General features: G+C 42.2%; 1 protein-coding gene and 1 non-coding gene across 3 annotated transcripts in view; one reads left to right on the top strand and one right to left on the bottom strand.

The window, feature by feature from the left end:
* The window catches only part of ORC3 (origin recognition complex subunit 3), a 79,535-nt gene that overhangs the window by 18,003 nt on the left and 46,575 nt on the right, over positions 1 to 14,957 (bottom strand). For both annotated transcript variants that reach the window (XM_090036344.1, XM_090036349.1), the window contains exons 12-13: positions 6,107 to 6,223; positions 5,139 to 5,218 (exon numbers count right to left, since the gene is read on the bottom strand). In XM_090036344.1, the coding sequence (XP_089892470.1) occupies positions 5,139 to 5,218; positions 6,107 to 6,223 (197 nt within the window). The remainder of the gene's footprint in view (positions 1 to 5,138; positions 5,219 to 6,106; positions 6,224 to 14,957) is intronic.
* Positions 4,310 to 4,416, top strand: LOC149872905 (U6 spliceosomal RNA). Its single transcript, XR_016440094.1, has one exon. It is a non-coding gene; the product is annotated as a U6 spliceosomal RNA (small nuclear RNA).

Raw genomic sequence — 14,957 nt, 5'->3', positions numbered from 1 at the left:
TATTAGCACTGTTTGTGCTGTTACATGCTACTGAGCAGTATTAGTTGGCTACTGCGCAGTTAGCGTCTTGTATAGATACTCCCAGTAAGAGTAAACCAGGGCTCAGTTCTGGAAGGTGGATTCTTCAGTGGGATAGAGGGACAATAGATTTATGGATAGAGGAGAATGAAGCACAGAGAGAATCAACTTTCGAGGAAAAGACAGCAAGGAGGAAAGCTCTGTGGCAGAAATCATCAAAAGGGGTGGACTAGAACTTATAGAAAGGCTGAGTGATAGGGTTTAGGGGTTGCAAGCTGATCTGCAATACTGAAAGAAGGCAGATGACAGAGAGGGGGAAAACTCCAACAGGGATCAGTGCTTGGAGAAGGCCAAGTCAAGTGAACAGAACTTCTGATAAGTAGTAAAGCTAAGCATGAGGAAATGCATAGCAAGGGTAGTGGATGTGTTTTTAGTACTGAAGCTGAAATCATCAACAATTAATATGAGAGACAGAGAGAGAAACACTGAAGCTGAAGTCAGAGAAGAAGGCTGATGGGAGCAATTGGTTAACATGAAGAGGGAGAAAAGCAGACAGCTGGATGCAGGGGTGTTTAAAAAGGAGAATGGAGGATGCAGGAGGAAAGAAGGGCGATTTATGGCATCTGAAAAATGAATGCTCTCAAAGACAGGTGCTAGAAAAGAGGCTAGAGCCAGAAAGGGTATGGATTTTGCTATGGCTATTTCTGAAGTCAGTATTCTGCTGGCTGTGGAAAATAGAGAAACATTTGTTCAAGCCGTGTTCAATAACATTCCTTGAACTCCTGAATGTAGATCCACATTAACTGAATAAGGTCCTTCAACTGTAGAAAGTTAGAGCTCGAAGAGACCTAAGGAAGTCATCTAATCCAACCCCCCATCCCCAACTAGATCACCCCAGCCAAGGCTCTATCTAGCCAGGCTTTCAAAATCTCCAAAGACAGAGATTCCACAGCCTCTCTGGGTAACCTGGTCTAGTACTTCACTGCCCTTCTAATGAGAAAGTTTGTTCTAATATCTAACCTAAACTTCCCTTGCTGCAACTTGAGACCATTGCTCCTTGTTCTATTATCTGTCACCACTGAGAACAGTTTAGCTCAGGTGTGGGCAATTATTTGGACCCAAAGGCCACGTAGGGAGTTTTGGGGAGCTGTCATGGACTGAGTCAGCACAACCCCCCTGCAACAGGCTCACCAAACCTTCCTATGTGGGATGGAGCTGCAGGCAGGAGGGAGCTGGTGTGGGCATAGGCAACAGCTTCACCCTCCAGCCCACTCTTCTACCCCAAAGAGAGGTTTGGGCAGACACCCCAATTCCCTGAGGGAAGCTGTCACCTGCATCCACAGCTGATGCCCATGCCTGCCCAGCACTGCTTCTGGTGCATGGGCCAGGAGCTGGTATAAGCTGCAAGGCCGTGCTGGAGGTGTGGGATGGTTGGGGTAAAGGGAGAGGGAGAAAAGGGGAGAAAGCAGCCCTGTCCATGAGTGGCAGCAGCTGGTGCTGGGTGCTCGGCAAAAGCAGGACCCAGCAGTGGGCACACTTGCCGCTTCCATGGCCCTTCTGGCTGCAGCTGCCTGGAGCATGCGCCACAGCTGCCCTGTGGCTGCTCCATGCTACTGCCACCCTGCACCACCTCCAGCCCACCTTTGGCCCTCAGAATGGCAGCAAGGAGGAGCTGCAGGGCAGCCCCAGTATGGGCTCTGGGCAGCCACAGCCAGAATGGCCCCGGAAGTGGCAAACACACCTGCTGCAGGGTCTTGCTTTCGACTGGCCACTGCTGCTAATCATGGGCAGAGCTACCTTTCTGTCTCTCCCTTCTTCCTCCTCCTCCCCCTCTCCCACAACCACCCCACATCTACAGCACAGCTCGACAGCTTACACCAGCTCCTGGCCTGTGCACCAGAAGCAGCACCAGGTGGGCGACAACATCAGCTGCGGATGCAGGTGGTTTGTTCCTGCTGGAGATTGGGGCATCCTCCCAGGTCTATGGATGACATTGCTGCATAGCTGTGGTCCTAGGCAGTTACCCTGATCCCTGGTGGGAATTCGCAGGCACCGTCCACAGCTGATGTCAGCATGCACCCGGCACTGCTTCCAGCACATGGGGCAGAAGCTGGTATGAGCTGTGGGTGGGGCCAAGAAGTGCCCACCTACCTGGAATGAAGCAGCAGCTGGAACTGCCGGCTCCCCATGGGCCATATCCTATGACTGCGGCCGCTGATCCACAGGCCAGCTACAATTGGTTGGCATGCTGGATCTGGTTCTCAGGCCATTGTTTGCTCACCCCTGGTCCAGCTACATCCTTTTTGTAACCACTCTTCATGTAGTTGAAGAGTGCTATTAAATCCCCCATCAGTCTTCTCTTCTTCAGACTAAATAAGCCTAGTTTCCTCAGCCTCTCCTCAGAAGTCATGTACCCCAGCACCCTAACCATTTTTGCTGATCTCCACTGGATTCTCTCCAATTTGTCCACATCTATTCTGTAGAGGGGGGCCCACAATTGATGCAACCTACTCCAGATGTGTTCTCACCAGTGCCTAACAGAGGGGAATAATTACTTCCCTTGATTTACTGACAATGCTTCTATTCATGTAGCCCGGTACGCCATTAGCCTTCTTGGTAACAGGGGCACACTGTCAGCTCATATTCAGCTTATTGTCCACTGTAACCCCCAGGTCCTTTTCTGCAGAGCTGCTGCTTAGCCAGTCAGTCCCCAGCTTGCACCAGTGCATGGGTGCACAAATAAGGTTATTCAAGCCAGATGGAACATTTAGAGAAGGAAGCAAGCGAGGCTCTGAGGAGCAAATGTGGTTGGTTCCAAGTGCATCTCATTCCACTCAGATGATGTTCTGGATTGATATCAATGACACATGTAGATCCCCAGAGGCCAGCAGCAGTGGCGTTGCCAGAACCTTTAACAGAGGTTCCCTGGTCCCGAAGGAAAACTGCTGATGCCAAGAAATACAATCATTCTCAAAGAGACAAAAAAAAAAAAAAAAAAAAAAAAAAAAATCACTTGGCAGTAAAGCCTCAAGTTGAGAAGAGGCACGTGTGAAAGGCAGACTGGGACAGGCAAGGGGTCTTCCACATGGTGACATGGACTGGTGGAAGAGAACAGTGTCTCCTATATATTTCTCCACAGGATCATTTTGTGAATCTGAACGCTTCCTCTTCTCTCCTCCCTCTTCCTTGGAACAGAAAGGTGATTTGGTAGCCCTAACTGCTCACTGTAGGAATGACTGGCTCCTACTCTAAGGTCACCAAGCTAATTTTGGGGGCTAACAGTGGTTCCGATGTAGACTGTGGTGCTAAAATAATTTTCCTGTTGTGCCAGGTGGGAAGCTTAGCCCCAAGTAGATGCTGCCTCATGGTGACTTATTTCAGGCCTCACTCAGAGGATAATACTAGCCCTGGGATACCCACCTGTATCTCCAGTCCCAGTCTCCAATCCAAACACAGGATTTTAGCAGACAGACAACTCGAAACTTGGGAAGAAGGGCTTAGATGGTTCAGTTTGAGTTTAAAGAAGCCAAATATATTTGCAGCCTTAGTCTTAGCTATGTTAAAAGGCACAACAAACTGTACTGGGGCATCCAAGCCAAGTCTAGACCACAAGCTTACTATGCCTGGAAGCAGAACCTCTTAAACACATCCCCCTACTTCCTCAACTGGAAGCAGGTTATCTGTGTATTTACATGGATTTTCAGGCAAACTAATTAATGTAGCAGAGAGTCCCTGGTTACTGTCACTCAGTACCAGTAAACACGCTGCTTGTAGCCCTGTGGGAAGCAGCTACCCTGCTCCTGGTTCAAGATGCAGCTCACATGGAGCAGCGCAGCATGTTTGGGGATACTAGTGCCAGGCATGGAAAATCTGTGGTCTAGATGTGGCCTAAAAAAACTTGTTCCTGGCCCACTAATTAACTAACAAATAGTAATACAACTACCTACGCTCATGGACAATGGGAGCTTAAGTCTCTGTAGTGAAGGCAGAGGAACAGAGATAAGGGTGTGCATGTCCTAGTGCAACAGCACTCCTTTATCCTCAAAAGACATCCTGAAAGAGCTTTTCTCGTCAGTGCTGTAACTCCAGGCCAGTGGTACTGAATCCCTTAAGGGAGACTCCAAAGAAGAATTCCCTATGACCACAACACTGTGCCTGTGCCAGGACCACCACATTGGCTCAATATTTCACGATACTTGTACTTAACAGGAGGAACAGTTGCAACTACAGCATATTTTCTCTAAACTGGCTTTGAAGTTTTTCCTATTCTAAACATTCACAACCAACAGCAGTTCTTGTTTTGCTGGGACCTATATTAAAATTGCAAAGCTACAGAAAATACCAGCATGGCTCCTGGCCAAAGATAAAATGCAATTTTACAAAACAGAGAAATAGTAAAGCTGTTAATAAGTAATTGGGAGAAGTTACTTAAATTTTCATGGCAAGTCAAAATTTTGCCAGTTTATATTGATAATTACCATTAATAAAAGGAATGCTGGAAAAAACTGTAGTACTGACAGTTTGTTAAATTTATGAACACCCAATAAATAATCACATAAAAAATTCTAAGAACCTCATTCAAACAAGTATTTCAAGTGAGTTGCCAAAATCCTAATGCATATTGAGCACTCTTAAGGTAAGTCTCTACTGCACACTTCAATGCTCTGTAAAGATACCATCAATAGTTTTTAATGAGCTACTCCTAGTGCCAAAAAAGATCGACACAGAGCTCTGCATAGGGAAAAATATCCAACTTCACAGCAGGTCAGCTGGTTGGTGGGTGTCCTCAAATGTTGTTTCAAAGCTTTGACAGTCATTTAGTGGGCAGTGTAGACATACCCTCAGTAACAGACAGTGACTTCAACTGGGCTACTCAGAGTAAGAGAGGAAGTGCACAGAGGAAGATACTAAAAATATGGCTTTGCGTGGGTCCTGACAGCTTACCAAAACAAACAAAACTGCAAATGAGAAACAATAGCCAATTATATTTACAATCAATAATATATTCAGTTACAAAACTCCAAGGCAGGAAGAGTTCTAAATTTATGGCTCTGGAGAGGCAGATGGAAGATGTGCTACATATCTAAAATAAAACATATAGAAAATGGAAAGAAGATTACCTCACTAGCTGAAGAGCTGACTCATATTCTTCTGTTTCCCACACTCTCTTTTCTAAACATGCACAGTGCAGCTCTCTGATCTATAAATCAGCACATGAAAAATAAATAAATAAAATGTCCGACAAAACAAGTAATGACAAGTTTTACATTCACTTTACAAAATGATGGCCAATTTGAAGCTTGATTCTGTGAGCTGCTGAGGGTCCTCGAATCATATTGACCGTAGCTGGACATGAGGTCATTCAGCATCCGGTAAGACCAGGGACCCTCAGAGTTGCAAGAATGAGCTTATATCTAACAGCATGTTTTAACACAGTCCATTCAAGAAAAAGCACTGCCAAAGATTAGATGTAAAACCATGCCAAATCCCACAAATCAAACAAACATTCTCATTGGCAAACACCAGGAAAATTCACATTGTGTCTGCAGCTAAGGCCCACCTCTAATGATGATGTGGGGGGCGGGGAGAAGAATTAACTGCTTAATATAAAAGTCAAATTTGTTTTTTTTAATCAGTGATCCAAATACAGGTCAACAGGCGAGGTACTAGTAAGAGTACCAATGACTGTTTCATTACTGCTATTTTGTTTCTGACCCAGGAATGCTAATTCTCATGCGAGTTCTAGATTTAGGCAACTGGCTGATTGAGGATAGGAGGCATGCAAGATAGTAATTCTCCATATACATTCCAGATGCATGGAAGCCAGACATACTACAGATGGGCTGGCTGTTCTGTGCATCTGTTTATCCTATAAGCTCTCCGATGTTTAGTCACAACTGAATATGATATGTGCTGTTAAACAAACCATGTTCTGTTCACCTTCCATAATAGAATTGAAAAAACATCTGACTGTGAATTCAAGGAACCAAGGGAAGCAAAAAAGACAAGAGCATATTTAAAAGTATAAATATGTCAAACCACGAAACAGAAGTCAACATTTCACTGAAATAAACAGATAGTACTTTACCTGTTTGCCCAAAGGGTACTTTGGAAGAGAAGATGTGAAAATGTGAAGACATTTCAGAACTGGGAAATAATTTTCATGGTAAATATGCAAGTCCTCCAGTAATATTTGTGTTACTTCCTAAAATAGTAGAATAATTATTTCAAACTTGTACAATCTCTACCAGAACAGTATGAAATAATAAGAGTACTTTAAAACAAACACTTAATATTTTAAATCTCTTAAGTTGTGACAAACCATATAAACTGAAGTCACTGATTTTACTGATACTTTAAAAAAAGAAAACAACTTAGAACAAGGTTTCTTAATTTAAACACTTGTTTTCCATTTGTACTTTAGTTATTTTCTTAAAGAAAGGTTCAGTTTCATGTTGATTTTAAGCCAAAGATGGGCTTCACACTAAATACAGTACTTTTAGTTGTGCAAAAGAATACACCATATCTGTAGACATCTATTTAAGCACTTAACCAGTTCAACATGCCTATTCAGATTCTTATCAACTGCATGTTATTCTCTGAGAAAACGCAGAATGGCATTTTTATACACCAAGTGATCTGTGTCTAGCTACATTTCAATGGACATAAGCATAAAACAGCAGCTGAGAATGTTTTTGGTTTGCTTTTAAATTAGTTGTCAAGCTACCTTAATTGTTTTTGGATTTCTAAGAAGAAATGGTAAGTTCATCAAAATATATTTTTCATTTAAAAGTGATTTATTAAAAAAAGAAATAATGAAACATTTATCTGTAGTAAGATAATTTACAAAGTTATTACTGTTTACCATAGGCCAGATTCAAAGGGATCCCTCCACTTTTTTCTTCTAAACTTGATTCATCAACAACTCCAATTTACCAAACAAATTTAACATTTAAAGATATAGCCAATTACCTAATATATATAACCCTCCTGATTTCAATGGGAAGTAGGCACCTAACCTGCTTAAGCACTTTTAAAAAAATCACATTAGGCACACATCTTTTTTAATGCCTAAATTCCTTTACAAAAATCTGGCCACATGTCCCTCAAGTATTTAGAATCAGTAGATATCCTACTCTCCCATCTGTTCTTGCTCAGAGATGGGAAGATAAAAATGGGCTTTCCTATCTTTTCAGTTCCCAGCCAGTTCCTCAATTTTTAATGAGCTAATCCAAATGAAGAAAATATTCTCTCTACACCCACTCGGTAAACTGAAAGCAATTAAGACAAAAGCTTTTCTGCATAACAAACTGGAGGTACCGATGTGAAAAAAAACTATAAACACCAGCATTTGCTCCTTTGCAAGGCTGAAAATTATGTAAGTGCTTAATGCAGTAAATGACTTTATGACAAGTTCATAGTTTTGAGTTTACTTAAAATATTAAATATTTCTCAGCTCTTGTATACAATTACAAAAGCAGCAACCTTTGATTCATTAAAATGTTAGGACAAACATGGTAATTTTTAAAAGAAAATATATTTACATTTAATACTCAAAGTAGGTCACTTAATTATTTTAAATTAATCTGTATTCACACTATGACAAATTGACAGTAGCAAAATAGTTTTGAACTAAGGTTTCCAAGCAAACTTGATTCATTGAACCACACCATTGTAGAGCACATTAATTAGTAAAAATACAATTTTACAGGTCCCTATATACTTGGCAGGAGGTACAACTTTGGAATCAGGCATTAGATCTCAATTGTGCCCTCCGTACATACCAGTGCAGGGGGCACTTGGGCTTGCCTTGCACCAGCAAGTTGAAAGCAGAGTATGCACAACCTGGCATGACCCCATGTTGTCCCTGGGCTGCAGCCAACAATCTTTATTACACTTACAAATTAATTTTTTTTTGTCAAGGTGAGCAATCTTTTATGTTGCATTGTATCATATAGTTCTAATTTATGGAAAGGAAAGGATATACCTGATTACTATTAAAATATTTAATATAGGCCTCATAGGCAGGCCCTATGAGAAAAGGCAATGGGACCTGAACCTGTTCAGCCTTCACAAGAGAAGGTTGAGGGGGGATCTAGTGGCCTGTTACAAACTAGTCAGGGGGGACCAGCAGGCACTGGGGGAGTCCCTGTTCCCCCGAGCACTGCCAGGAGTGACTAGAAATAACGGTCACAAGCTGGTAAAGGTAGATTCAGACTAGACATCAGAAGGCGTTACTTCACAGTCAGGGCAGCTAGGATCTGGAACCAACTTCCAAGAGAAGTGGTGCTGGATCCTACTCTGGGGGTCTTTAAGAGGAGGTTAGATGAACACCTTGCTGGAGCTGTTTGACCCCAGTAATCTTTCCTGCCATGGCAAGGGGTTGGACTTGATGATCTGCTCATGTCCCTTCCGACCCTACTAACTGTGAAACTATGAATTTACCTACAAAATATTTTCAACTTCTCCTTGATTATTTAAATTCAGGGGTTTTTTTTACGTGTGATTTATAATCAAGTAAAATTATGGGATCCAATAAAATCAGAAATGCACCAAGTTCTGTAATGATTTTTCTAATTGTCTATACTGCAAATTCACTCCCTTTTAACCTTTCATTCTTTGTAATATACATGAATAATTAATTCTACATTTGGGATCTCTCTCACTAGATGATAACAATTTTTTAAGTCAAGCATGGAAAATAATTCTTTTCTGAGACATTTTATTTTACATATATATTTCCCAATTTTCAGTCAGACAGATTCCCGGAAACAAAAAAAAAGCAAAATAAATCCAATAAGCTGATTGCTTCAGTGTAAGCCCTCCAATACTATAATTCACTAGAAAGCATTTTTTGGGGTACCAGGGGGGTAGGATGGAGTGTCACCACCTAATGCTCCATGCTGCCGCTGTTCTGTCTCTTGCAGAGAGCAGGGTGGGGGAACGGAGGCCCGTGTTGCTGGCCTCGGCTCCCCCACCCTCTGCCTGGTCCTTGGCATAGCTTTAGAGTCGTGGTAGCACTCCCCATGCTTGGAGCACTCCGATTGGCTGTTTCCGTCAGCCAGTCAGAGTGCAAATACAGTGTTACAGACAGACAGACAGACTTAGGCTTTCATAATATTAGAATCCTTGTGCTCTCCTGACACTAGGCTATTTTCAGGGGAACCAGCTTCCAAGAGAAGTAGTGTAGGCTCCTACCCTGGGGGTGTTTAAGAGGAGGTTAGATGAACATCTTGCTGGGGTCGTTTGACCCCAGTATTCTTTCCTGCCATGGCAGGGGGTCGGACTAGATGATCTGCTCAGGTCCCTTCGGACCCTACAAACTATGAAACTATAAGCCCGCAATGTACTTAAGAGCCCTAGGAGTCTGCCATGGGCACCTGGTGCCCAGTGGCCAGGCAGTGACAGGGGGCGGGGATCCCCCATGGCCAATCATGCTAATGCAATTGGCCGCTGGGATCTGTTCTTCTGGTGCCACCACTCCCTGGACGGCACTCTTGGGGGGGCACTAGCAATATCGTCTGCCCCACTGCTTAAGTATGGAGTGCTGGCCTTTAGGGCACGCACCAGTGCTCTCAGGGGTGCGTGTGCATTCTCTACGTGTCACCACTAGAGTCTGCCTTAGTTATCGCAACCCCCAAGTTGCCTTGCTACATGGAGACTTTGCAATGCTTCATATTGCATTATTGACCCCAACATGCTCATCCTACCTCACATATCACCTATGTTTGGACTGGTGGGGTCCTCAGATAGTTGTCTGTTTCAACATGTCCAGGTACACTGAAGTATGCTGGCTAGGAACAAGTTTCTTAGGACCTCTTTACACTGCTTCAGCCCATTTTCTAGGCATACAAAGGACCAAACATGATTGAAGATCTCACCCTCAGTTAATGTCTTTCAGCCAGCCCTGTCTTATTAGAATCCTTAAGTGAAGCTTAAGCATGCTTTGTTCTCAAGATGCTCAGGAATCGATTATGTCTAAGATTGCAAAAATCCATTCCACCATCCCCACCCCAAAAAGGCCTATTAGAAGCAGATTTACCCCATCCATGTACGCCACTGGACTGTGTTGGACGTTCAAAATAAAAGAGCACTCTTTATGTCTGAGTACGTTGTAGTATATGCATTCTGAGTATGCTGAAGTATATGCAAATTCAGTGAAACCAGTGTGGATGGGTGGCCCTAAGGGAAGTTTAAGACTTTAAGATGATAGTCTGCTGCACTTACACACATACTGGGCCAATACATAATTCATTTAACTGCATAACATAATGCCAGTCCCAATTTGTTGCCCATTGCTTCTGTTATAACAAACACTGCATATCAATTAAATACATAAATTGCTGAAGTGGATAGCATCTTTCAACCCCATTGTCTACTCTGTAACCCTGTTGTCCCCTGCATAGAAACCTGAAGGGGAAGCAACTGTCAAAGGGCTATAATTAGAAGCCTGGCAGGAGGTCGGACTAGATGATCTACTCAGGTCCCTTCTGACCCTTGAAACTATGAAACTATAAAGGAGCCAGTCAGTTCCAGGGCTGCTCTCTCTCCTCATTTTCAAAGCTTCTAATAGCAGCCTTGAAACCAGGATTAGAAGCCTTGAAAATGACAAGACCTAGTCAAGTTTCAGGGCTGCTAATATCGTAGTACTGACAGCACAGTGAAGTAGCGAACATTGTTTAAATTAGGTTTGGCACAGTGTATACTCTAGATTGGAGCATGGCCTTTTTCAGGGCTGAGGCTAAGCACTTAAACTGAGTACACTGTGTGTTCCAAAGTTCTTTCTTCATTTCAAAGCAGGTGACACGAACTTAAACACTTCTACAGAGAACCATATGGTTGATTCAATTCTAAATTAATTTGATTCCCCCCACTTCTGACTGGTTGCAAAAATTGTCCATCATGCGGTCTTGCCCCTCAGCACTAATTGGTTGCAAAGGCTGTCCATCATGCAGCCCTGCTCGTCACTGCCAACTGGAGAGAAGTAGGGCCATGTGACAGCCAGTCCTCTCAGTCAATCAGCCACACCGGGTGGGAACAGCAGCTGTCTTGGTGCTGCACCCCCCTCCAAGGAACCAGCATTTTATTTTCAGAGAGGAATTTTTTTTTGTGGATTTCACAGGCATTGCCCAATTTTGCAGGCAATGCCAGATTTCAGTAGGCCCCTGACTATGGGATACTTGCATATAACATGAAGTGAGTTTATCATCAGTTACTAGGTTCTGCCATCTTTACTCACAGAGAGAAGTACCTCATGTACTATGGGCCAGTTTTAAATACCCCTGCACACCAGCTCACATGCACATGTGCCAAACCTGGACTATGGTGGTGAAGCTACTCTAGGGTACCCTCCCATGGCACTCAAGTGCACCAGAGATGGACATTTCAATTGCAGTAGTAGGTTTGCTATATACATGCAGGAGGGCAGGACATGCTCAAGGGAATACCTCTCCAAGAGTACCAAGGACACAGTATACATATAGGCAGGCATGAGGTTCTACAATTTGGTGCAACAGAACCAGAATCTGATCTGGCTTTAAGTAGCAATGGTACGGTTCTGCTCCTCACTGAAGGCACTACTACTAATTTTTTGGATATTCTGTTATAACAATTTTTAAACTATTAAAGCATTATTTTCAAAACTTTAAGCAACTTAACACTAGTAACAGAGTCAGAACTGGTTGCACCAATGCAAAAAGCAGAGATGGAATCCGAATCAAATCCTTAGATCCAAACACTACAGAGTTCTAGAGAAATTATGATCCAATTCCACACTTTGTGACAGGCTCAAAGCCAGAAAAAATGCTGAACAGACATGGAATAATCCAGAAATGCTCAGTGCTAAGAATATTGCTTTGTTTTTATTTAAAACTTAAATAAAAAAAAATAGTTTGGCCTTAGGGCTTATTCTTAATACTCAACTATGCAATCCTATCAAGAGAAGTCAACAGTGTAGGCTGAAGTATATCCCAGAGTGGTTTTTCTGTTACCATAGACTATCTCCCCTGCACAGCTACAATTATAGCAAGAAATGCCTTGTGCCTAATGGACAAAAAGCCAAATCCCTGCTTTCTAATGGATGATGTTTTGTAGTTTGAGGTACGAGATTTTTTTTTTTTAATTCAGCAGGACAAAAAGTCTTTAATATCCTTCTTGCTATTTATTCCAAGAGCAAATGGCAGAGACTGAATGTGGGTATTATTGTGATGGATGGATATTTCCCTAAATCACAGACAAGGAGGCTGGCATTTCCTTAGCATCTCAAAGTAGTCCAATTCCAGTAATTATCTGCTGTGACAATCTAGCATGCATATTTTACAATGGAGGTCTTTATTCTCCCCCTTTACTTTACGGGGGAGAATCTCAGTTTGTATATGTGAATGTTTATGAGAGACAATTTAAGTACATTGACTGGTCCCATCTGATGCTGCTGGGCTGCTTTTCAGTTAGTTTCTCTTTTAAACTATTTAATATAGTGCCTGCCTAGCTCATGTCCACTCAGCATGCTGTTGCAAAAAGGTAATTCTCCTAACCTACTTTTTTGATGATATTGCCTTTTACTCTGCAGTCCTCAGGTGGTTCATTCTTTTCTATTGCATCAAACACAAGACACACACCTTCTCTTTCAAGCATGATTGGTTTCACTCCACCCATTATCTCTTCGTATTCAGGATGAAGAAAACAACTCATAATTTCCATCAGTCTATGATGTAACTTTCCATCACCCACAAGTTAAATTTTCCTACAAGCACCTTTGTGTTTTTTTCCATGCTGTTCCCTAATCAGCCAGGTCCGTGATAAGGACTCCTGGTGGTAAAATAATAATTAAAAGCTGGCCCAATGGGAAAAAAAAGCTTGCATCTAGTTTTATGCAACCTATACATTGTGTAAGATGGAGAAATGAACTGAGGAAATGCTTGATGATTCAGTGTTCTTACATGCAACTACCAAACCTTCTCACACAGAAGTTCTCAACTTTTTTTTTAAACTTAAGGCCCCCCCCCGAAAATACTAGCTCTTAGTTTTCACTCATGTTTTGACTACAGAAAAAGAATAGATCTATTCTTCTGTTACAAAGATGACGACAGACCACAGAATGGTTTATAACACTCTAGATTCCCACTTGAAATCATTAGGTTTATCTTGTGAATCAGGTTTACACACCCAGCAGTGCTAACATGGTGGGGTACCCTTGCAGGGACCTTAAGGTAACTTAGGTGCTATAAATCACTGTTGTAGCAGATGTAATAGTTACTAACAACCATTTATATCCTGGACAATAATAAACTCAGGTCACCATCTACTTAAAGGAGGGCTCTCATTCCAAGACATAAACATGACTGTCAGAGGTTTAGTTCTTCTATAGCAGTGGTTCTCAACCTTTTTTGTACCAGGACCCATTTGTAAATATTAATGGCCAGCCCCAAACCAGTGCCCCTCGCTCCTGACCTGCTACCTGCCACCCACAGGCTCCAGTCCACCCAGTGTGGGGGCCACAGGAGGGCCCCAAGCAGTCCTTCACAGGCTGAAACTCTGCCAGCCTGCAAGGGAAAAGCCACGGTTTCCTGTGTTTTTCTCTTTTAAAGGAGAATCCATTTTTAAAATTTGTCCCCGACCCTTCTGACATATTGTTGTGACCCACTTTTAGGTCATAACCCATGGGTTTAGAAATGCTGTTCTATAGCACTCTGCTGGGTGTAGCAGGGCCCTGTGCTTACTCACTGGGCATGTCTATAAGTTCATTAATGAGCTATTGCTAATGTGTATTAAATTTAGTACCTCCATTGCAAGGTACTTTAAAAAAGGTACATTAGCCTATTTTAATGCACATTAGCAAGTGTGCACTTTTTTGCAATGCTTTAATGCACATTAAAATAGGCTAATGTGCATTACAGAGCACATATAGACGCACCCACTGTCTTGTCATCCATGAGAATCAATGACCCCTGAGGAGCCACCAAAAAACATCTTTGTGGGTTTTGTTCAGAGTCCAGAACACATTCCTCTAAGAACTTTCAGGAAATCTGTATTATCTGGGCAGGCTCAGTCCTCAAATCACCTCTCTCTACAGGAGTAAGGGATTAAAGGTCTGTCCTCTTTTCTATGCTACTGCATTGACCAAACTGGGCTTCTCCTCCAAGTTCTCCTCTAGGCTTTACATTAGCCTGGAGCTGTTGTGGGGAAAACTCCTATTTATCAGGAAAACTGTTTGTATGCTTTGGCACATAGACATAAATAAAATATAATAAAACTTACTTTTGGAACAAAATGCAAATGTTCTGTCAGGTAGCCCTACACAGAGGCCACGGGGTTTTTTGGCTTTTGTCTCCTCCATGAATTGTAGAAAGAAAAACTTTTTGCTTGGCTACACACAGAGTTTATGGATCTCTTTTTGGTTGACTGCTGAGTTGGTAAATACTCTGCCAGATAATTTATATGTTTATGTTCCTCTTCTCAGCAGTAACCCATCTGCAGAAGAGGTTATTGAAGTAATAGTTGGTTATTTTACTGGGGAAAAGTTACTGACAAAAAAATATTGTAGCAATTCAGTATCTTCTCTGTTAGTGTAAGATTATAGAAGATACTTGTTTCTTAAACTGTCTTAGTTTAAGAAATTCAAAATCTGTAGCACAAAAGACAGGGATGTGAGTGAACAATATCTTTACAGCTTCTGAATTATAACAGTTGTCAGAATCTTTCTAGTTTGAGAGTGAATGTGACAAACAAACCCATAAGAGAGATGAACCCCTTTATAGAGATTTTTTTGTTAAATTCTAACTCATAAACCAGACTATATCAGACTAGACTTCTCCCTAGCACTTTCTGGCTGCTACAACATGGATTGTTAAATGAATATCATCACTTGCTTGGACCTGGCTGCACAAAAGTTGCTAGGCTTCACAAGTTTCCTAGCAATGGGCATATGTTCCTATATTTCC

Source organism: Crocodylus siamensis, chromosome 1 (genome assembly GCF_052110815.1).
Source record: "Crocodylus siamensis isolate JL-2025a chromosome 1, ASM5211081v1, whole genome shotgun sequence".
Lineage (NCBI taxonomy): Eukaryota > Metazoa > Chordata > Crocodylia > Crocodylidae > Crocodylus > Crocodylus siamensis.
This window is presented reverse-complemented; position numbering and strand designations above follow the sequence as displayed.